Genomic DNA, 24,261 nt, shown 5'->3' on the forward strand with positions numbered 1-24,261 from the left:
ATCCAAAAACCTTACAAAAACGCCATTAATTTCTCCATAGGCTTTGTCCAAAGAACCAAATGTACACATACATGTTATTCAATCATTGCACCCACACTGCTCTCGCAATTCAACGAGCGTCTGAGTAGCCAGGCGCGAAAATAGATCTTGGTTCTATTTGTGGAGCTTAATGCGGTGCAAGTCCCACCTCTCCCATCTCCTTGTTGGTTTTTAGGAGCATATACCCACGTGGGTGATTGAAAGATGAACTAAGCTCCACACACCAGTCTATAGTGGTAATGCACCTTAAATTGGTTGCCAACCATCATATGTAGTCCAAAGAAGAAGCCTGAAGAAGGATGATTACCCTTTAATCTGTGGATTAATTGTCTTGTGCATTTTAGGTAAAATAACAAACCAATGTTTATATTCCAGGACAAATTACCTAGCAACAATAAACTAGTTAGCTAAATTGCCATAAATGTTGAATGCTTTTCGACCTGTCCCCAAGTTAATATAGTTGGTCTGGTGTGGGGGGGGGGCAAAATCAACATACGCACGATGGCACACGCGGACGCACGTGCGCGTGAGGTCTGGTCAGCTTGTTTTAGTGGCTACAAAAATAGTCCGTTACAATTTCTCTATACCCAACACCAAGAGAAATAGTTAAATCTGCCTCCTTTTGCCTTTTATTGGGTAATAGCGCCCCCACGCAGTTAGGGTCTAGGCCTACATTTGTAAAATATGACTATTTCCATGTTTTCTACTGTGACATACAGATTAAAAACTGTATCACTTTCACTAACAAAATAATGTGGGTGTCTTCTAACATTTAAGATTAAACATAAACACAAACATCAGGACTTTTACTCAGCCTATACATAATAGTGCTATAATAGTTTATCATATCCATATTCTTATTTTTCCTAATTTTGGTAACACTTCCTATGAATACCGTATTATACGGATATCTGCATTATATGGACATTTAGAATGGTTATAGTATGCAAGGATTTAGAGTACTATGTGAACATGTTGTATAAAGCCTTCACTTGTCTTGCTTTATAATACAAATACTCTTATTATTCATAATTCGCCGTTATCTTGTAAAGACTAATAGATCATCGCAACACTTGCAAAAGTAATGGAGAAAAATATATATGTCGACGAGGATGGGATTCGAACCCACGCGTGCAGAGCACAATGGATTAGCAGTCCATCGCCTTAACCACTCGGCCACCTCGTCGGTTGGAATATTTGCGGAAAATATCTACATTTATGCGTAGAAAATTATTTTATGCGCGTTAATAATTTGCTATTATGCTTTGTTTTTCGATTTATTTGCACCAGTTTACTACTGTAGTGAATATACCATTCCAAAACTACGTTAAATTGCTTTGGATTTATACAACATGAGGTAGGATTAGTCCCCATCTCCCAGACAGTTGCGATCGTAGCGGACTAAACGCCCCTCCATGGTGAAAAAAGGTTAATCATAAACTTCCTTCACCGAAACTTTCACCATGGAGTGGGGTTTAAAAACAGCAGAGAATCTTTGTATAATAGAGCTAGCTATATATGGCAGTTTTTGCCTGTAGAATCCGAGTGGATAAGAAAAACTCAAATATATTGTAACTTGTATGGGCACAAAACAAAGACAACAGTTTTAATATTGATCATTGTAATTAAATGCTGTATTTAATAACTAGGCTATGCATCCACATTTGTCAGTTAAATTGCCAGTAAAAGTCACAATATAGGCCTAGTTGAGGAGAGATTGGCACAATTCTTGGGATAATCAAGTTCATGTTATCCATTCAGCATATGATGTCGATGTGCCAGAGCTGACTTCAATAGCTGATCTGGGTGCGTAACAAGGATGGGCATATTGGGTGGAGAGCTGATTTATGCCCCATGTTGTCATGTGTAAGAATCTGGAGGGGGCCTGGTCCAGGACGGAGGTGATCTCTGACCCCTGAAGCAGGCAGCTGGTTGGCCCCAGTGTGACTTCACAGTCCAGCCTGCTCAGTACTGGCAGGCTGAAAGGAACATGGCATGTTGACATCTCGTCTATATGATTGGTAGGTGGCTGAGGGCCTGTGCTTGGGATTTTGGGCTGCTGTGTGTATTTCCACAACACTTGCCTTGATGGTGATCCACACAAGCAAGTGGATCCATCTTGTGGGTGAATGGGGAAATATTCCACGGTCCGGTAAGGCAGCCTAGCAGCAGCAGCCATAAGTGCCTGTGGATGTCTACAGGACTTGTGTTTCTCACTCCACTGTTCGTTCGGGACAAGGCCCTCCAATCCGGCATAGTCAGGGCCCTCCTTGAACACAGCACTGCCTCCTCTATAGACTGACTTCATATGGTCCCTGGAGAAAGAGCAGATGTTATATAGGACCAAGAAACATCTGAAATGGCCAATAATGAGACAAGGATATGATGGTATGATTCCCTATATCCAAAGAAAACAATCAGCAACAATTATGCCACTGATGAACGGTTAAAGGAACAGTTCACCCAAATGACAAAATGGTGTCTTCACCTTGACAGCAATCCATTATTTGGTTTAGTTTCCCTGGCATTGTTTCCAGAGTTTGAGCATGTGGCAAAAATCCCATCCAAGTACTGTTATCGATATTAGCATTTTTCACGCATCATGTCTGAAAGTATCTCAAATTGATTGTGAAGCTCAACAAAGTCACTTATAGATGATTGTAACATAATGCGTAAAAAATGCTAATATCGATACCAGGACTTGCTTATACCTTTTAACAGTATACCTATTGACTGAGACTAGAAGCTTGTGCCCACACACAGTGGTGCTTACCCGAACTCTGACTCTTTGACTGTATGTGACGCCCCTGAGTCACAAGGGGGCTCTATCTGCAAGGTTTTCATTTGATGTGTGGTGAAAGAACCAGCAGATATAGGGGACTTCCCCAAGGAACATTGGCCTTCCAAACCAGGTGGAAGAACAGGACCTTCTATCATGGCCAAGATCCCATCTAAAACTGGAGTGAGGAGGAAGTCTTCTCCATCCATGGGTATGTATGGAGCCAACGAGTCCAGGTCCAGCTCACATAGTTCCTGCAGGGAGGAAATATGCAATTAAAAAAGGGATTGAAAAAGTCCACCATGGATTGAAAAAGTCCACCATGCTACCAATTTCAGCCCAGGTTTTACCCGTGAGCAAAGAGATAGGCCTACTTACAGAGAGTGAGTTCATGTTCATTTGATCCTCTCGGTTGAGCTCTGAATATCCCTCATAGGTTTGGATCTCATTGTTGTGTTCTAGATCAGATTGGGAGGAACGTAACAATTCAATGCCACAAGTCTCTTACCACCTCTTCGGTTAGATGCAAATAATCGTCAGCTAAAGGGACAGACCTGGAGTTGGTATTTTTGTGTTGCGTAGATGAACAGCTGTCTCTGCTGCAGGATAGGTCTCATTCTGCAGGATGGGCCCCACAAGATCAGAGTAACAGGGCCTCAGTAGAGGTTCTGTTTGCTGCAGTGAGAACACCATCTCTGGTAGCTCCACCTCACTGTGGTGAGACAACGAGATAGGGCAAACGGAAAAAGGACAGAGAAGATATCTTTACACCAGATACGGTGCATACAACTTGGTAGCACAAGGAACAAGGGATTTTACTTGTAAACAGCTGAACAGATATCTAGTCTAACCAACTTCCTATCCACACAGTTTTGGTAAGAGTTGTCATTTCATTAGATGCTTTCATTAGACCCCGACCCCAACATCACTTCTCACCTTAGAATGTAGTTGATGCAGACAACACTCTGGGGCTGCCCAGTCTGGTTGTTGTACACCATCGATGCATCCGTCTCTGCCCACACATACCCACCACCTTTCAGCAGCAGACGGTACCTGCCCATGGTAGCCTGTCCCTTAGAGAGCACTGTCCCAGACACATGATCACATATCAATTTAACATGGTCAGAACATACTAGTGATATTAACAATATTTATATACACCTCATGATTCGAGGTAACTCACAGCTCTGGTGTGCTTTGTGAATGTGCTGGCAGTCAGATGTGTGGTAATACTGATACACAGACTGGCCCAGAAGTTCTGTTTCTGTATATCCAGTCAGCTCCTTGACACTAGAAACAAAATCATATGAAAAACAGTATGAAAAGTGTTATGTAATATGCTTGTATTACTCGTCTCGTTTCAGTAGCGTCACCAGATGAGTGTTGAGTTAGTGATTGTACCCTGAATGGCAGTAGGTGAACCTCATGTCCGGATGATGTCCGCTCAGGAAGGTCTTCTGATTCAAGCTGGCATCCCTGATGATGCATTGTGAGATGGGTAAGGGTCGGCACATTAGGACAAGACAGGCTGACTCTGGAAGGTGAGATTGTTTCTTAACCCCAACGCAGTGAATCACCTGTGTGTGTGAGAGACAGAGAGAAAAGAGAAAGTGAAGTTTGTATTTCTACAACAAAGAAGAATAAAACTCAACATGTTAATACTCTGCTTCAAACTAGCATGAAGTACTGACCTTCCATCGTGTGTGTCTTTGGTTGACAGCTCGACCCTGAGAGGTCAGAGTGCTCTTCACACGGAGGAGGAAGTCACACTGCTGTTGTCTCTCAGTAGCTGATAGAAAGACACGATACAGAAGATAAACAATATGCCTCTTTGCTAACTAACATCTTGTTTAAAATATGTGAAGTCCCCTTTACCTATCATTTTTGAGAGGATATCTCTGACTTCCCTCTGGTCACAGTGGTGCATGAAGTCAAACAGACTCCTACCAATCAGATCCATCTACACGTGACATAAAAATATTTGTTGTTTAGAAAAATATTTTTTGTTTTCCATCTGTTTTGCCTTCAGTTCCAGTACAATATGAACACTCAACATACAGTTGAAGTCGGAAGTTTACATACACCTTAGCCAAATACATTAAACTCAGTTTTTCACAATTCATGACATTTAATCATAGTAAAAATGGTCTTAGGTCAGTTAGGATCACAACTTTATTTTAAGAATGTGAAATGTCAGTATAATAGTAGAGAGAATAATTTATTTCAGCTTTTATTTCTTTCATCACATTCCCAGTGGGTTTACATACACTCAATTAGTATTTGGTAGCGTTGACTTTAAATTGTTTAACTTGCGTAGCCTTCCACAACCTTCCCACAATAAGTTGGGTGAATTTTGGCCCATTTCCACTGACAGAGCTGGTGTAATGGGGTCAGGTTTGTAGGCCTCCTTTCTCACACATGCTTTTTCAGTTCTGCCCACAAATGTTCTATAGGATTGAGGTCAGGGCTTTGTGATGGCCACCAATACCTTGACTTTGTTGTCCTTAAGCCATTTTGCCACAACTTTGGAAGTATGATTGGGGTCACTGTCCATTTGGAAGACCCATTTGCAACCAAGCTTTAACTTCCTGACTGATGTCTTGAGATGTTGCTTCAATATATCCACATAATTGTCCACCCTCATGATGCCATCCATTTTGTGAAGTGCACCAGTCCCTCCTGCAGCAAACTACCCCAACAACATGATGCTGCCACCCCGTGCATCACGGTTGGGATGGTGTTCTTCGGCTTGCAAGGCTTCCCCTTTTGCCTCCAAACATAACGATGGTCATTATGGCCAAACAGTTCTATTTGTGTTTCATCAGACCAGAGGAAATTTCTCCAAAAAGTACGATCTTTGTCCCCATGTGCAGTTGCAAACCGTAGGCTGGCTTTTTTACAGTGCCTTGCGAAAGTATTCGGCCCCCTTGAACTTTGCGACCTTTTGCCACATTTCAGGCTTCAAACATAAAGATATAAAACTGTATTTTTTTGTGAAGAATCAACAACAAGTGGGACACAATCATGAAGTGGAACGACATTTATTGGATATTTCAAACTTTTTTAACAAATCAAAAACTGAAAAATTGGGCGTGCAAAATTATTCAGCCCCCTTAAGTTAATACTTTGTAGCGCCACCTTTTGCTGCGATTACAGCTGTAAGTCGCTTGGGGTATGTCTCTATTAGTTTTGCACATCGAGAGACTGACATTTTTTCCCATTCCTCCTTGCAAAACAGCTTGAGCTCAGTGAGGTTGGATGGAGAGCATTTGTGAACAGCAGTTTTCAGTTCTTTCCACAGATTCTCGATTGGATTCAGGTCTGGACTTTGACTTGGCCATTCTAACGTATTTGACTCCATCCATCTTCCCATCAATTTTAACCATCTTCCCTGTCCCTGCTGAAGAAAAGCAGGCCCAAACCATGATGCTGCCACCACCATGTTTGACAGTGGGGATGGTGTGTTCATCTGTGTTGCTTTTACGCCAAACATAACGTTTTGCATTGTTGCCAAAAAGTTCAATTTTGGTTTCATCTGACCAGAGCACCTTCTTCCACATGTTTGGTGTGTCTCCCAGGTGGCTTTTGGCAAACTTTAAACAACACTTTTTATGGATATCTTTAAGAAATGGCTTTCTTCTTGCCACTCTTCCATAAAGGCCAGATTTGTGCAATATACGACTGATTGTTGTCCTATGGACAGAGTCTCCCACCTCAGCTGTAGATCTCTGCAGTTCATCCAGAGTGACCATGGGCCTCTTGGCTGCATCTCTGATCAGTCTTCTCCTTGTATGAGCTGAAAGTTTAGAGGGACGGCCAGGTCTTGGTAGATTTGCAGTGGTCTGATACTCCTTCCATTTCAATATTATCGCTTGCACAGTGCTCCTTGGGATGTTTAAAGCTTGGGACATCTTTTTGTATCCAAATCCGGCTTTAAACTTCTTCACAACAGTATCTCGGACCTGCCTGGTGTGTTCCTTGTTCTTCATGATGCTCTCTGCGCTTTTAACGGACCTCTGAGACTATCACAGTGCAGGTGCATTTATACGGAGACTTGATTACACACAGGTGGATTGTATTTATCATCATTAGTCATTTAGGTCAACATTGGATCATTCAGAGATCCTCACTGAACTTCTGGAGAGAGTTTGCTGCACTGAAAGTAAAGGGGCTGAATAATTTTGCACGCCCAATTTTTCAGTTTTTGATTTGTTAAAAAAGTTTGAAATATCCAATAAATGTCGTTCCACTTCATGATTGTCTCCCACTTGTTGTTGATTCTTCACAAAAAAATACAGTTTTATATCTTTATGTTTGAAGCCTGAAATGTGGCAAAAGGTCGCAAAGTTCAAGGGGGCCGAATACTTTCGCAAGGCACTGTATGACGATTTCGGAGCAGTGGCTTCTTCCTTGCTGAGCGGCCTATCAGGTTTTGTCGATATAGGCCTCGTTTTACTGTGGATACAGATACTTATGTACCTGTTTCCTCCAGCATATTCACAAGGTCCTTTGCTGTTGTTCTGGGATTGATTTGCACTTTTCGCACCAAAGTACGTTCATCTCTAGGAGACAGAACGCGTCTCCTTCCTGAGCGGTATGACAGCTGCATGGTCCCATGGTGTTTATACTTGCGTACGATTGTTTGTACAGATGAACCATGGCGATTGGAAATTGCTCCCAGGGATGAACCAGACTTTTGGAGGTCTACAATTTTTTTTCTGAGGTCTTGGCTGATTTCTTTTGATTTTCCCATGATGTCAAGCAAAGAGGCACTGTGTTTGAAGGTAGGTCTTGAAATACAATCACAGGTACACCTCCAATTGACTCAAATGATGTCAATTAGCCTATCAGAAGCTTCTAAAGCCATGACATAATTTTCTGGAATTTTCCAAGCTGTTTAAAAGGCACAGTCAACTTAGTGAATGTAAACTTCTGACCCACTGGAATTGTGATACAGTGAATTATAAGTGAAATAATCTGTCTGTATACAATTGTTGGAAAAATTACTTGTGTCATGCACAAAGTAGATGTCCTAACTGACTTGCCAAAACTATAGTTTGTTAACAAGAAATTTGTGGAGTAGTTGAAAAACTAGTTTTAATGACTCCAACCTAAGTGTATGTAAACTTCCGACTTCAACTGTATGTACATATACTGAACAAAAAATATAAACGCAACATGTAAAGTGTTGGTCCCATGTTTCATAAACTGAAATTAAAGATCCTAGAAACGTTCCATACGCACAAAAAACGTATTTCTCTCAAATCTGGTGCACAAATTTGTTTACATCCCTGGTAGTGAGAATTTCTCCTTTGACAAGATAATTCATTCACCTGACGTGTGAATGACAGGTGCCCCTTGTGATGGGGACAATAAAAGGCCACTCTAAAATGTGCAGTTTTGTCACACAACACAATGCCACAGATGTCTCAATTTTGAAGGAGGGTGCAATTGGAATGCTGCCTGCAGGAATGTCCACCAGAGCTGTTGCCAGAGAATTTAATGTTCATTTCTCTACCATAAGCCGTTTTAGAGAATTTGGCAGTACATCCAACCGGCCTCACAACCACAGACCACGTGTAACGACGCCAGCTCCACATCCGGCTTTTTTATCTGCGGGATCATCTGAGACCAGTCACCCGGACAGCCGATAAAACTGAGAAGTACAGTGCCTTGCAAAAGTATTCATCCCCCTTGTCGCTTCTCCTATTTTGTTGCATTTAAACCTGTAATTTAAATGGATTTTTATTTCATGTAATGGACATACACAAAATAGTCAAAATTGGTGAAGTGAAATTAAAAAATGTACTTGTTTAAAAATATATATATATATTTGTAAAACTGGCATATGTATTCACCCCCTTTGCTATGAAGCCCCTAAATAAGATCTGGTGCAACCAATTACCTTCAGAAGTCACATAATAAGTTAAATAAAGTCCAACCGGGTGCAATCTAAGTGTCACATAATCTGTCACATGATCTCAGTATATATATACACCTGTTCTGAACGGCCCCAGATTCTGCAACACCACTAAGCAAGGGGCACCACTAAGCAAGGGGCACCACCAAGCAAGCGGCACCACGAAGACCAAGGAGCTTGCCAAACAGGTCAGGGACAAAGTTGTGAAGAAGTACAGATCAGAGTTAGGTTATAAAAAAATATAAGAATCTTTGAACATCCCACGGAGCACCATTAAATCCATTATTTTTAAAAATGTAAAGAATATGGCACCACAACAAACCTGCCAAGAGACTCAAAACTCAAAGACCAGGCAAGGAGGGCATTAATCAGAGAGGCAACAAAGAGACTTGCAGCTGTATTGCTGCAAAAGGTTGCTCTACAAAGTATTGACTTTGGGGGGTAAATAGTTATGCACGCTCAAGTTCTGTTTTTTTGTCTTGTTTGTTTCACAAAAAAATATTTTGCATATTAAAAGTGGTAGGCATGTTGTGTAAATCTAATGATACAAATCCCCCAAAAATCCATTTTAATTCCAGGTTGTAAGGCAACAAAATAGGAAAAATGGCAAAGGGGGTGAATAGTTTCGCAAGCCACAGTACTTCTGTCTGTAATAAATCCCTTTTGTGGGGAAAAACTCATTCTGATTGGTTGGGCCTATACCCTCCCAGACCCACCCATTTCTACGCACCTGCCCAGTCATGTGAAATTAGGGCCTAATGATTTTATTTCAATTGACTGATTTCCTTATATGAATTGTAAAAATCTGTAAAATCATTGAAATTGTTGCATGTTGTGTTTATATTTTTGTTCAGTATAATATGACTGTACCTGGTTGATGCCAGTGTGTGTCCTTATGTCCCCTGTAGTGAAGATAACTTGGCCGTTCTGAGACACCAAGAGCATGAAACCCCCAACAGCAGACTCCAGCACTGTCTCCACAGAGAAAATCCCTGCCATTGGGTATCGCCCTAAATAACACAGAGGACAATGCCTTCTACTATATTTCTAAACCCTTGAACACTCTAAAAGCCTTGACATTCCAAAAACCCAACAGAATGTTGTTACCGTGCATGGTGAAGTGGACTGTGTCAGAGCAGACCCTGGTCTCTGGTGTGACATTGTCTCGATGGTCTAGCAGCGCTCTCAGACGCAGGTAGTCCAGTGTGAGTCTGACGATAGAAGCCTTGTCTATGTGGCCAGTCAGACCAGAGGGCAGAGGTAGCCATGCTGCCAGCTCCCCAAACAAACGTCTCTCTCTCTCCCTCCTACTCTTAGCTGCAACACGGGACTGGGCCCGCAGCCGCTCCGTACTCACCCTGTGGTACAAGCAGTGTCTTACCATTAAGAGAGAACATTTCTGAAAATACTATGCAGTTGAGAGGAATGAAGAAAGAGAACTACAGAGAGAGACAAGAAGTGAAGGGGCCTAAGGAGCAGGGGTTGGAACAGGTTCAGGGAACAGAACAGAAAACCGGAAAATAAATACATTTTTCAAGGAACAGAAATAGATCTTGGAATGAAAGTGATCCATACTGTTCTGGAACCTAACCATTGTTTTTAAAAGCATGGGAACCGGTTGATGGCTTTCTTTTATGATCCAGGCATTTTTTTCTAGTCCCACAACAAAACGCAACAAAGCTCCTATGCAAAGCCCTCACTCTGTCACTCAGAAACGTATGCCCCGTTTACGTGACTTATCTTCATCTTCACGGAGTCTTGCCCCTCAACTGAAAATAGTTTTTAATTCAAGCTGGAGGAGAGCCTGTCTCTTGTCAGAGATCACATGTATTTTGGAAGATTGCAAGATATGATCTGTTCATTCAAGACAGGATAAATATATTGTTTCTGGTAATAATAAAACATGTTTTGTTTGTTTACTTTTTCCTCAATTTGTTTCTCGACCTTTATAGCAAGTCAAGCTAGCTTGCACTGCAGAGCAGCTGGCTAAAATCTAGGCTAGGTTAAAGATACCATCGTAGCTAACAACTTCCACCTAATAATTAGAATACAAAACAAACTTCATTGCAATAAACTTAAACAGGAGGCAACGGTCATATTATACACATTGGCTGTTAACACATTACTATTAAAATAGTACGTATAGATAGGGTGACCAGACGTCCCCGTTTTCCGGGGACAGTCCCCGTTTTTGGTGGCCTGTCCCCGGAAATGTCCCCGTTTTTAACAGTGCATTAAAAAAAGGACTGAAAAGTGAAATAATATTTTACGTGGCAAGAAAGACCGAGCAGCAGAGCCTACCAGTTGACTTATCAATCGCGTTGTGCTTGTTTCGTCCAGCAGAGGGGGCTGCTCGCTATAGCAGCTTCATTCACTCTTCTTCTTCTACTAACTACTTGTTCCCGCTAGTTTTAGAGAAAACTGCTGTGGAAAACTCGGCCAGAAGCTAACAAGGTGACAAGTTCATCCACAACATCACCACAAACGTCTTTTCAAGCCAGGTAAGTTACAATCGTTTGAGATACTAGCTAGTGATGTTAAAATGTCACAATTTATTATATAGATAGATGATCTGCGCCATAAGGTTTTAAATAGGTTATGCTAGCTAACATTAGCTATGTCAACTAAGTTATCTAGCTAGGTTAGCCAGCTACTGTCATGGTAGCTAGGTTAAAAAACGTTGTAATGTAAACATGCAGTGGACAGGCTATTTTGAAAATATGATTATATTAAATGAATGCACAATTAACTATGAGAATATTTCATATTTATTTGTAGATTACAATTTTAATGGTTTGGGATTATAATAAATAGTGTGAAAATATATGTTTTTAAATTTTCATGGATAACATTAGCATAATGTTTTCTGTTAGAGAGTGGAGAGGAAGGAGAGGAGGAAGACTGGATGGGAAAAAGAGTGAAAGAGATAGAGGAGGAAAGGTAAAGATATGATTACAGAGCCGGCCAATTTATTATTCCATACAATGTTTTTGAGATAAAATACAAAAATGAGGCAAGCAATGGGTCTTTGTATTTGTCCTTCGTCTTGTCGTGTCCCATGTATATATATTTTTCTTCGCATATCTTTTTATATTTTTCGAAACCCTTACTTCAAAATACTTTCCTGCAACCCGCCTCACCCAATGTGGTGTGGACCTGCTTTTCTCTAACTTATTTTTCTTTGCCTCTTACTGGAATCTCTCCAACATAAGCTAGCCAGCAAACGGTCATCAGCTAACCTTAGCTCGGAAAGCTCTCGCAAGTTTGGACAACACGATTCAACCAGAGCATACCGGACCTATTTCTTCTCTCCATATCCCCGGATACCTATCGCAAGCTCTGAACCTTCTCACCTTCCGACCTTTGCAGCTAACGTCCCCTGAATGCTAGATGTCTAGAGCACAACGGACTGTTGGCTTACGAGGCCCATCGAATACATTCCGAAGCCACTAGCTAGCAGTCAGCTATCCTTTGCTAGCGGTCATCAGCTACCTTTATCCTGGACAACTCTCGCCAGTCTGTACAGCGTGACTCAAACCAGAGCTAGTCGGACTTATTCTTCTCTATCTCCAGATTCCTATCGCAAGCTCTGAACCAAAAATTTTTTTATAAACATTTTTATTATATTTTCTTATATTTTTATTCCACCTGGAATTATAGCAGCTAACGACCCCTGAACGCACAGCCGCTAATCTGCGGCCTGCTAGCTATCTTAAGCACATTGGACTGCTGATTTAAGAGGCCCTTCGGACATATATCTTCGGCCACTATACATATTTTGCCAATTGGCCTGGTTTACCACACGGAGCCCTGCTGATCCGTCCGCTGATGTAACTGCTTGAGGGGGGCACAACAGACTTCCCTCCGTCGCGTCATCCCTCTAAAGCCTTTCTGTTAGCCTGCTAGCCCCGTGCCGCTAGCTGCTTGAAGCCACGCACTGGACTTGTATGATCACCAGGCTACGCATGCCTTTTCCTAACGTCACCATGCCGTGTCGATTGCTGTTCTGGTTTGTAACTATTGTTTTATTTCACTGTAGAGCCTCTAGCACTGCTCAACACGCCTCGGCTAACAATTTAGTTCCATCCCCCCACACACGCAGTGACATCACCTGGTTTAAATGCTATTTCAAGAGACAATATCTCTTTCATTATCACTATATGCACAGGTTTACCCCCACTGTATTCACATCCTACAATACATTTGACTGTACATTATGCCTTGAATATATTCTACCGTGCCCAGAAATCTGCTCCTTTTACTCTCTGTTCTGACCGTACTAGGCGTCCAGTTCTGTTAGCCTTTAGCCGTACCCTTATCCTACTCCTCCTCTGTTCCTCCGGTGATGTAGAGGTTAATCCAGGCCCTGCAGTGTCTACCTCCACTCCCATCCCCCAAGCTCTCTCATTTGTTGACTTCTGCAATCGTAAAAGCTTTGGTTTCATGCATGTTAACATTATAGGCCTCCTCCCTAAGTTTGTTTTATTCACTGCCCTAGCACACTCCATCAATCCGGATGTCCTAGCCGTGTCTGAATCCTGGCTTAGGAAGACCACCAAAAACCTTGACATTTCCATTCCTAACTATAACATTTTCCGACAAGATAGAACTGCCAAAGGGGGCAGTGTTGCAATTTGCTGCAAAGATAACCTGCAGAGTTCTGTCTTTCTATCCAGGTCTGTACCAAAACAATTTGAGCTTCTACTTCTAAAAATGAACCTTTCCAGAAACAAGTCTCTCACCGTTGCCGCTTGCTATAGACCACCCTCTGCCCCCAGCTGTGCCCTCGACACCATATGTGATTTGATTGCCCCCCATCTATCTTCTGAGCTCGTGCTGCTAGGTGATCTAAACTGGGACATGCTTAACACCCCGGCCATCCTACAATCTAAGCTTGATGCCTTCAATCTCACACAATGTATCAACGAACCTACCAGATATAACCCCAAATCCGTAAACACGGGCACCCTCATAGATATCATCCTAACTAACTCACCCTCCAAATACACCTCTGCTGTTTTCAACCAAGATTTCAGCGATCACTGCCTCATTGCCTGCATCCGTAATGGGTCTGCGATCAAACGACCACCCCTCATCACTGTCAAACGCTCCCTAAAACACTTCTGCGAGCAGGCCTTTCAATCGACCTGGCCGGGGTATCCTGGAATGACATTGACCTCATCCCGACAGTAGAGAATGCCTGGTTATTCTTTAAAAGTGCCATCCTCACCATCTTAAATAGGCATGCCCCATTCAAAAAATGTAGAACCATGAATAGATATAGCCCTTGGTTCACTCCAGACCTGTCTGCCCTTGACCAGCACAAAAACATCTTGTGGCGTTCTGCATTAGCATTGAATAGACCCCGTGATATGCAACTTTTCAGGGGAAGTTAGGAACCAATATACACAGGCAGTTAAGAAAGCTAAGGCTAGCTTTTTTAAACAGAAATTTGCATCCGCAGTACAAACTCAAAAAAGTTCTGGGACACTGTAAAGTCCATGGAGAATAAGAGCACCTCATCCCAGCTACCTAGCTCTGGGGCTAGGAAACACTGTTACATCCGACAAATCCACTATAATTGAGAATTTCCATAAGCATTTCTCTACGGCTGGCCATGCTTTCCACCTGGCTACCCCTACCCCGGTCAACTCCCCGGCACCCTCCACAGCAACCCGCCCAAGCCCCCACCATTTCTCCTTCACCCATATCCAGATAGCAGAAGTTCTGAAAAAAATGCAACATCTGGACCCCTACAAATCAGCCGGGCTAGACAATCTGGACCCTCTCTTTCTTAAATTATCAGCCGAAATTGTTGCAACCCCTATTACTAGCCTGTTCAACATCTCTTTTGTATCGTCTGAGATTCCCAAAGATTGGAAAGCTGCCGCGGTCATCCCCCGCTTCAAAGGAAGGGGGAGACACTCTAGACCCAAACTGCTACAGACCTATATCTATCCTACCCTGCATCTCTAAGGTCTTCGAAAGCCAAGTTAACAAACAGATTACTGACCATTTTGAATCACATCGTATCTTCTCCGCTATGCAATCTGGCTTCCGAGCTGGTCATGGGTGCACCTCAGCCACGCTCAAGGTCCTAAACGATATCATAACCGCCATCAATAAGAGACATTACTGTGCAGCCGTATTCATCGACCTGGCTAAGGCTTTCGACTCTGTCAATCACCACATTCTTATTGGCATACTCAACAGCCTTGGTTTCTCAAATGATTGCCTCGCCTGGTTCACCAACTACTTCTCTGATAGAGCTCAGTGTGTCAAATCAGAGGGCCTGTTGTCCGGACCTCTGGTAGTCTCTATGGGGGTGCCACAGGGTTCAATTCTCGGGCAGACTCTCTTCCCTGTATATATCAATGATGTCGCTCTTGCTGCTGGTGATTCTCTTATCCACCTCTACGCAGACGACACCATTCTGTATATTTCTGGCCCTTCTTTGGACACTGTGTTAACTAACCTCCAGACAAGATTCAATGGCATACAACTCTCCTTCCGTGGCCTCCAACTGCTCTTAACTTGTTGGGGATAGTGGGCAGTATTTTCACTTTGGATGAATTGTGTGCCCATAGTGAACTGCATCTGTCCTAGATTGCTAATATATGCATATTATTATTACTATTGGATAGTAAACACTCTGAAGTTTCTAAAACTGTTTGAATTATGTCTGTGAGTATAACAGAACTCATAGGGCAGGCAATCTTTCAAACAGGAAGTGAAATTCTGAATGCGGGTCTAATTTTAAGTCATCGCCTCTTCACTTCCAAATAAGATATGGATCTGTTAGCACGTCCTACGCCTTCCACTAGATGTCCTCATTCAGTAGAACGTGGAAGGGAGCCTCTGGTGTGAACTTTGACCGAATGGGAGGGGAATGAGTCACTGTCCTGGCAGAATGCAATTTCCCTGTTGCGCATTTGTCTGTTGATATCACCATCGTTCCATTTGGCTGCAGATGAAAACGTATGATCCGGTTGGAATGTTATTGGATATATATGAAAATAACATCCTGAAGATTGATTCTCTACTTAGTTTGACCAGTTTATTCGACCTGGAATATATATTTTTGAAGTTTTCGTCCGAGTTCGCCTGAACCAGCGTCAGCTTTTGGGGACGTGAGCTGAAAGTGCTAGCAAATGGAGCTAATTGGACACTAGTATTGGACATTATGGAACAAAACAACAATTTATTGTGGAACTAGGACTCCTTGCACTGCATTCTGATGAAAGATCATCAAAGGTAAGGGAATATTTATGATGTAATTTCGTATTTCTGTTGACTCCAAAATGGCGGAGAAATATGTTTACGTCTTAGCGCCGTCTGATTATTGCATGGTAGGCTTTTTCGTAACGTTTAAAAAAAATCTGACACAGCGGTTGCATTAAGAACCAGTGTATATTTACTTATATGTAGAACATGTATCTTTCGTCAAAGTTTATGATGAGTATTGTTGTTATCTGGCGTAGCTCTCTGTAATTACTCCGGATATTTTGGAGGCATTTCTGAACATGGCATCAATGTAAACCGAGATTTGTGGATATAAAAATGCATATTATCGAACAAAACATAAATGTATTGCGTAACATGATGTCATATGAGTGTCATCTGATGAAGATTATCAAAGGTTAGTGATTCATTTTATCTCTAATTCTGCTTTTGTGACTATCTTTGGCTGGGAAAAATGGCTGTGTTTTTTTTATTTATTTGGTGGTGGTCTAACATAAATATATGTTGTGTTTTCGCTGTAAAACATTTTTAAAAGTCGGACATGATGGGTAGATTAACCTCTTGGATCTCTAGGGGCGCTATTTCATTTTTGGATAAAAAACGTTCCCGTTTTAAGCGCGATATTTTGTCACGAAAAGATGCTCGACTATGCATATTCTTGACAGTTTTTGAAAGAAAACACTCTGAAGTTTCAGAATCTGCAAAGATATTGTCTGTAAGTGCCCCAGAACTCATTCTACAGGCGAAACCAAGATGATGCGTCAACCAGGAAACTAGCAGAATTTCTGAAGCTCTGTTTTCCATTGTCTCCTTATATGGCTGTGATTGCGCAAGGAATGAGCCTACACTCTTTGTCGTTCCCCCAAGGTCTTAGCAGCATTGTGACGTATTTGTAGGCATATCATTGGAAGATTGACCATAAGAGACTACATTTTCCAAGTGTCCGCCTGGTGTCCTGCGTGGAATTCGGTGCGCAATTGCCAGCTGCTTGTACTTTACCATTTGATTCAGGGGAGAAACCATGCGTCCAAGAACGATATATCAATGAAGAGATATGTGAAAAACACCTTGAGGATTGATTCTAAACAACGTTTGCCATGTTTTCAGTCGATATTATGGAGTTAATTTGGAAAAAAGTTCGCGTTTTGAGGACTGAATTTTCGTTTTTTTTTTGGTAGCCAAATGTGATGTGCAAAACGGAGCTATTTCTAATACACAAAGAATCTTTTTGGGAAAAACTGAGCATCTGCTATCTAACTGAGAGTCTCCTCATTGAAAACATCCGAAGTTCTTCAAAGGTAAATGATTTTATTTGAAGGCTTTTATGTTTTTGTTGAAATGTTGCGTGCTGGATGCTAACGCTAATGCTAACGCTAAATGCTACGCTAGCTAGCTACTTTTACACAAATTATTGTTTTCCTATGGTTGAGAAGCATATTTTGAAAATCTGAGATGACAGTGTTGTTTACAAAAGGCTAAGCTTGAGAGATGGCATATTTATTTCATTTCATTTGCGATTTTCATGAATAGTTAACGTTGCGTTATGGTAATGAGCTTGAGTCTGTATTCCTGATACCGGATCCGGTATGGGGAGATCCAAGAGGTTAACAAGATGTTTATCTTTCATTTGCTGTATTGGACTTGTTAATGTGTGAAAGTTAAATATTTCTAAAGAATATATTTTTCAGCTGAATGGGAGGGGGTGTTCCCTTTAGGGAACTCCTTGTGCCCCCTAGCCCCAACAGGTTTAAACGCAAATAAAACTAAATGCATGCTATTCAACCGATCATTGCCCGCACCTGCCCATCCAGCATCACTACTCTGGACGGCTCTGACATAGAATACGTGGATAAATTCAAATACCTAGGTGTCTGGCTAGACTGTAAACTCTCCTTCCAGACTCACATTAAGCATCTCCAATCAAAAATGTAATCTAGAATCGGCTTCCTATTTCGCAGCAAAGCTTCCTTCACTCATGCTGCCAAACATACCCTCGAAAAACTGACCATCCTACCGATCCTTGACTTCGGCGATGTCATCTATAAAATAGCCTCCAACACTCTACTCAGCAAACTGGATGTAGTCTATCACAGTGCCATCCGTTTTGTCACCAAGCCCCATATACTACCCACCACTGCGACCTGTATGCTCTCGTTGGCTGGTCCTCACTTTATACTCGTCGCCAAACCCACTGTCTACAGGTTATCTACAGGTCTCTGCTAGGTAAAGCCCTGCCCAATCTCAGCTCGCTGGTCACCATAGGGGCGGCAGGGTAGCCTAGTGGTTAGAGCATTGGACTAGTGACCGGAAGGTTGCAAGTTCAACCCCCCGAGCTGACAAGGTACAAATCTGTCGTTCTGCCCCTGAACAGGCAGTTAACCCACTGTTCCTAGGCCGTCATTGAAAATAAGAATTTGTTCTTAACTGACTTGCCTGGTTAAATACAAATTTAATAAATAGCAGGACCCACTCGTAGTACACGCTCCAGCAGGTATATCTCACTGGTCACCCCCAAAGCCAATTGGTTGCCTTAACTCCCTTATTTGCACTCACTGGATATATACTTTTTTTTCTATTGTATTATTGACTATGTTTTGTTAATTCCATGTGTAACTGTGTTGTTGTATGTGTCGAACTGCTATGCTTCATCTTGGCCAGGTCGCAGTTGCAAATGAGAACTTGTTCTCAACTAGCTTACCTGGTTAAATACATGTGAAATTAAAAATTAAAAATTAAAATGGGAATGTTAAAGTACTTTGGTTATCTAATAGTGTACTATTTATTATTTAAGATTGGAGAGGAAGGAGAAGGAAAAATTAAGGGGCTGAAAAGAGTGAAGCAAGGAGAGTGTATAAGAGTGCGGTGGAAAGGTAAATAGAAGGAAGACGAGTGAAGAAAAGAGGAGAAAGATTGGAGCAGAAGAAAAAGTTAAGAGAGTAAGAAGAGCAGACAGAGGAGGTACAATGGCTCTTTCCAAGAAACGGAATGAATGATATATGGACAGCAGCAAGAAATAGGTTCACTGTTCCTATGCTTATTGTGAAGACAAACTTCAACCTCCCCTGCCAGGAGTTCCTGGAGAAGCTGGCCAAAGACAGAGCAATCCTGAAGAAGATACATTCTTCTGAGAAATATACAGATTGGGTTGCTATAAGTATATTATGTAGTTACCAATCTCATCATTGTCTTATTTCTTTATGATGTTGTTAAGTATTTCACATGTACTATTGTCTATTTTTTCAATTTTGCTCATGTTCTCTTCTGCTCTTAGTCTACCCAGACTACCAGGACCACTGAATGGCTGTTCAGATCAGTTCTACCCAGACTACCAGGACCACTGAATGGCTGTTCAGATCAGTTCTACCCAGACTACCAGGACCACTGAATGGCTGTTCAGATCAGTTCTACCCAGACTAACAGGACCACTGAATGGCTGTTCAGATCAGTTCTACCCAGACTACCAGGACCACTGAATGGCTGTTCAGAATAGTTCTACCCAGACTACCAGGACCACTGAATGGCTGTTCAGATCAGTTCTACCCAGACTACCAGGACCACTGAATGGCTGTTCAGATCAGTTCTAGCCAGACTACCAGGACCACTGAATGGCTGTTCAGAATAGTTCTACCCAGACTAACAGGACCACTGAATGGCTGTTCAGATCAGTTCTACCCAGACTACCAGGACCACTGAATGGCTGTTCAGATCAGTTCTACCCAGACTACCAGGACCACTGAATGGCTGTTCAGATTGGACAGTTCTGTCTTGTCTGTAGTGTTTCTGTAGTATAGTTGTTTTCTCTATCACAGTGTGCCTGTTAGACTAAATACATGAAACCTGAATTGTCCCTCTTTTTTTATTTCATAGATAATCATATTGGATATTTTAATGATATATTGGCCGGCACAATGGAAATGTCCCCGGTTTTATTTTCAGACATCTGGTCATCTTATTATAGGAAGGGGTAATTGTTTACAAGTTGCTAGCTATCCCATGAAGCCATCACTGAAAACAACATATTTTTATCTTCTTCTGTGGTTTGATAATTTCCTGTTCTTCGATGGACTCTGGCTGGACTAGAGAGGAAAAGGAAGAGAGAGGCCCAAAAATGTTTTTGTTTCACCCACCAAGCAAGGAGTTTTTCCCCTCTAAATGTCACAACATATGTGCCTGGCTGCAAAAGTGCATTGTGAGTGATGTCAGCAGCAGGCGCTCAGCTTGTGCACGGCAGCAGAAGGCCTACAGCAATTTCAGCAAATCATTGTTGGCTGACTGCAGCAGCAGTAGTACGGGTTCGATGAGCCAAACCCAATGAATATAGTTGGTCAAGAATGTTTGATCTTGAACGTTCTGTTACAACATCAAACAACATGTCTCAATCAAAATTGTACAGTGTCCTTCACCTAGCTAGCTAATAAGTGACATCGTGTGTTAGCTAGCTAGCTAGCACACTTAGCTTAGTGATTAGCTTCATGGGCACTATGGTGTTGAACGCTGAGCTGTAGTCAATGAACAGCATTCTCACATAGGTGTTCCTTTTGTCCAGATGAGAAAGGGCGGAGTGGAGTGCGATTGGGATTGCATCATCTGTGGATCTTTTGGGGCGATATGCGAATTGGAGTGGGTCTAGGTTGTTCTGGAGGATGCTGTTTATGTGAGCCATGACCAGCCTTTCAAAGCACTTCACGGCTACTGACGTGAGTGCCTCGGGGCAGTAATAATTTAGGCAGGTTACCTTCGCTTCCTTGAGCACAGGGACTATGGTGGTCTGCTTGAAACATTTCAGACTGTGGTGGTCTGCTCAAACATTTCAGATATTTCAGACTCGGTCAGGGAGAGGTTGAAAATGTCAGTGTCTTGACAGTTGGTTCGCGCATGCTTTGAGTACATGTTCTAGTAATCCGTCTGGCCCAGCGGCTTTGTGAATGTTGACCCGTTTGAAGGTTTGGTTCACATCGGCTACCGAAAAACATTCCTGTAGTGTAGCATCTGCGTCACCTGAACACTTCCGTAGTGAGCGAGTCACTGGTACTTCCTGCTTAAGTTTATGCTTGTAAGCAAGAATCAGGAGGACATGCTGGTAAATTTTTGGTTAAACTGAAGTTTGCCTGCATCAAAGTCCCTGGCCACTAGGAGCGTCACTTCTGAGTGAGCATTTTCTTCTTTGCTTATCGCCTTATAGAGTTGGTTGAGAGCGGTCTTAGTGCCAGCTTCGCTTTGTGGTGGTAAATGTCCTGTCGTGTAGCATCCGCATCATCTGACCACTTCTGAATTGAGCGAGTCACTGGTACTTCCTGCTTTAGTTTTTGCTTGTAAGCAGGAATCAGGAGGATATAATTATGGTCAGATTTGCCAAATGGAGGGCGGGGGAGAGCTTTGTATGCATCTCTATGTGTGGAGTAAAGGTGGTCTAGGATTTTTTTTTTCTCCCTGGTTGCACATGTGACATGCTGGTAAAAATGTGGTAAAACGGATTTAAGTTTGCCTGCATTAAAGTCTCCGGCCACTAAGAGCGCTGCTTCTGGTTGAGCATTTTCTTCTTTGCTTATGGCCTTATAGAGTTGTTTGAGAGCGGTCTTAGTGCCAGCTCACTTCATGGTGGTAAATACGAATAATACAGATGAGAACTCTCTTGGTAGATAGTGTGGTCGACAGCTTATCATAAGGTACTGTACCTCAGGCAAGCAATACCTCGAGACTAGCAATACCTTGAGACAAGCTAGCTTGATAGTTAGTGAAACGGTGTGCCTTCCACCTGCTGTGTACCGGAGTCCTCCTTAGGACTAGCTAGCACACAGAGTCCTTCGCTCGCAGTGCACGCTAACCAAGGTAGCCAGGTGCACGGTGTTTCCTCCGACACATTGGTGCGGCTGGTTTCCGGGTTGGATGCGCGCTGTGTTAAGAAGCAGTGCGGCTTGGTTGGGTTGTGTTTCGGGGGACGCAAGGCTTTCGACCTTCGTCTCTCCCGAGCCCGTACGGGAGTTGTAGCGATGAGACAAGATAGTAATTAAAAAATTTAAAAAATAAAAAATGGCGAATAGAAGCAATAAGAGGGGTTCCTGCAGATTAAGGGGGGAGGGGCAGGCTCTTCCCCCCTCAGAATATAGGGAGGGATATTTTTAATTAGCTAGAGAATCATGGATTAACTACTACACTGCTAGTTATGGATAATAAAGGTGTATTTATCCCGTTTTACCTTGGATTTATTAACTAGAAAAGGGTAAGACGTGTTTTTAATTCTGTTGCAGCTCTACACTCACACAAACATATGAGCTAGCTAGCTCACGCTTGTTAGTTATCTAGCTAGCTCAAAGGACATTAAAAGTTCTGTGGACGTCATTCAGATAATGCATGACATAACAAGGTGCCCAGCGCTTCAAGCCTCCTCCTCAAACAACCCTCTCACGCTTTTTCGTACCCACAAAATTTCAGTCACATCTTGTTCCAATAGTTAGGCTACATTTGTCTGTCCATCACGCATGTAAACACCTAGTTTGCCTGCTCTGTCCGCACTGATTGGTGAAGTCATTTAATGGGCTAAATGTAAAAACTGTCGATTTTTAGAAAGGAACAATATAAAACGGTACATTTTTGGGGTTCGAACCGGGTTCAGAACTTTATTTTGCTGGTCGGAACTGTGGAACGAAACAAAAAACAATAGTGGTTCTGTTCACAACAAAATTATTGGAAAATAATTGTGTTTCCAACCCCTGCTAGGGAGAAAAACTGAGGGGATGTTTACGTAACACTACAGTTTCCATGACATACATTCTATAGTTATCTAGCCCAAATCACTGGTATCTCTGCCAGAGGGAAGCTAAGAGTGTGAACCTCCTGAGGAGATAAAGGGCGACTTTCAGCCATGGGAGGCAACAACATCACAGCTACGTCATGCTAGCTTATCACAACCAGTCTTGGTTGTCTGCTTCCAGAGATACAGCAACTAACTACTACGCTATAGCATATCTGAAATAGCGAACTCTTGCAAAATGTCCTGAAGTGCATTAGAAATGTACAGAATTGTTTTGATCATATACAGTCAGGTCCATAATTATTGGCACCCTTGATAAAGATGAGGGGGGAAAAGTAAAGTATAAAATAAATAAATAATACAAATACTGAGCTATATTGTATGAAACAAAAAAAGGGGGAATTATATTATTTTATACTAATAAAGCTGCTCAGAGAAAGAGGTTTTGTTTAACAGGTAATCAAGTCTGGAGACTGAGATAGCCATTGCAAAATGTTGATTTTGTGATCAATTAACCATTTCTTTGTGAATTTGATGTGTGCTTGGGGTTATTGTCTTGCTGGAAGATCCACTTGCTGCCAATAGTCAGCCTCCTGACAGAGGCAACCAGGTTGTGGTATAAAATGTTCTGGTACTTAATAATGTTCATGATATCGTTGACCTTAACAAGGGCCACAGGACCAGTAGAAGCAAAATAGCCCCAGCAAGGATGCCAATAATTATGGACCTGACGGTATATGACCAAAACAATCCTGTACATTTCTAATGCAAATAGACTATGTTTTGTCAGTTAATGCTAAATCCACTCCTGACTTTCCCATGTCTAAAATAAAAACCTAAGTAAAGTGGTGTGTTTGTTTTGTTTATTAAGAGTAATTCATTAGAGAAGTAACTCACCTGCTTCTCTTCTGTCCATTAATTCTGTCCTTCTGTCTCTTTGTTTTGTGGAGCTTTTGATCACAAGCATCTTCCAGAGAATTTCCTAAATGAGGAAACATTATCCAAAATCTCTGAATGGACACTTGCTAGTAATCACAGACACATGCCAGGCATGCGGTCGCGAGCATTTCGTCCCACTTGTACTTTTGGAGGTTGAACTAGAACAGGTTCCTGAACCAATGTCCAGTGGCAAGTCATTCATCTTTCTCCTGAGACTCCGCCTCTTTTGTAAATGCCACCTCCCACCAGGGAGGGTCTTTCGTCCACTTTGTTTACAAACAATCTCCTTTGGGCTCAGAACTATCAGTTAATGACCATTTACCAAATGTGTTACAGTAGAAGAAATTAACACGGTAGCATTTATCAATACATTAGTGGATTGTATCGTGAAGTTGATGTTTATCCTTTCTTAAAGTGAAATCTAAAACTAAATACTAACTTTCTTAATGGTATTTTCTTTTAAATGTTGTCTTACCCATGAGGTGATGGATTAGGGTAAAGTTGGCACAGACATTGACCAACCCTAATTTTTGTGTTTTAAAAAGATTTAGCAGGACATCTGGCATGATTCCTGATCCTAAACTGTGGCGA

The 24,261-nt window shown here is 42.0% G+C and overlaps 1 protein-coding gene and 1 non-coding gene across 3 annotated transcripts; both read right to left on the minus strand.

Annotated features, from left to right (window-relative positions):
- Positions 1–655: 655 nt before the first annotated feature.
- On the minus strand, positions 656–23,866 carry LOC139388280 (hypoxia inducible factor 1 subunit alpha, like 2). 2 transcript variants are annotated; one of them, XM_071134854.1, is made up of 12 exons: positions 23,629–23,866; positions 9,846–10,096; positions 9,609–9,748; positions 4,694–4,778; positions 4,510–4,607; positions 4,220–4,395; positions 4,002–4,108; positions 3,755–3,902; positions 3,373–3,530; positions 3,197–3,276; positions 2,813–3,072; positions 656–2,354 (listed from the first exon to the last, which is right to left on the minus strand). In XM_071134854.1, the coding sequence occupies exons 1-12, from the start codon at positions 23,727–23,729 to the stop codon at positions 1,784–1,786; spliced, it is 2,175 nt and encodes a 724-aa protein (XP_070990955.1). In that variant the 5' UTR covers positions 23,730–23,866; the 3' UTR covers positions 656–1,783. The 2 variants fall into 2 exon arrangements, with proteins under 2 accessions (XP_070990955.1, XP_070990956.1); XM_071134855.1 differs by lacking the exon at positions 9,846–10,096 and having other exon boundaries at positions 23,629–23,840.
- trnas-gcu (transfer RNA serine (anticodon GCU)) lies at positions 1,144–1,225 on the minus strand. Its single transcript has one exon. It is a non-coding gene; the product is annotated as a tRNA-Ser (tRNA).
- Positions 23,867–24,261: the final 395 nt, after the last annotated feature.

Source organism: Oncorhynchus clarkii, chromosome 29 (assembly GCF_045791955.1).
Source record: "Oncorhynchus clarkii lewisi isolate Uvic-CL-2024 chromosome 29, UVic_Ocla_1.0, whole genome shotgun sequence".
Classification (NCBI taxonomy): domain Eukaryota; kingdom Metazoa; phylum Chordata; class Actinopteri; order Salmoniformes; family Salmonidae; genus Oncorhynchus; species Oncorhynchus clarkii.

Excerpts from the sequence above, each read along its gene's own strand:
- LOC139388280 (XM_071134854.1), bottom strand. The coding sequence starts at position 23,729 with ATGTTTCCTCATTTAGGAAATTCTCTGGAAGATGCTTGTGATCAAAAG. Across the intron at positions 10,097-23,628 it reads AATGGACAGAAGAGAAGCAG|GGTGAGTACGGAGCGGCTGC; the intron begins GTGAGTTACTTC and ends CTTGTACCACAG. Across the intron at positions 2,355-2,812 it reads GTCAAAGAGTCAGAGTTCGG|GGACCATATGAAGTCAGTCT; the intron begins GTAAGCACCACT and ends CTCTTTCTCCAG.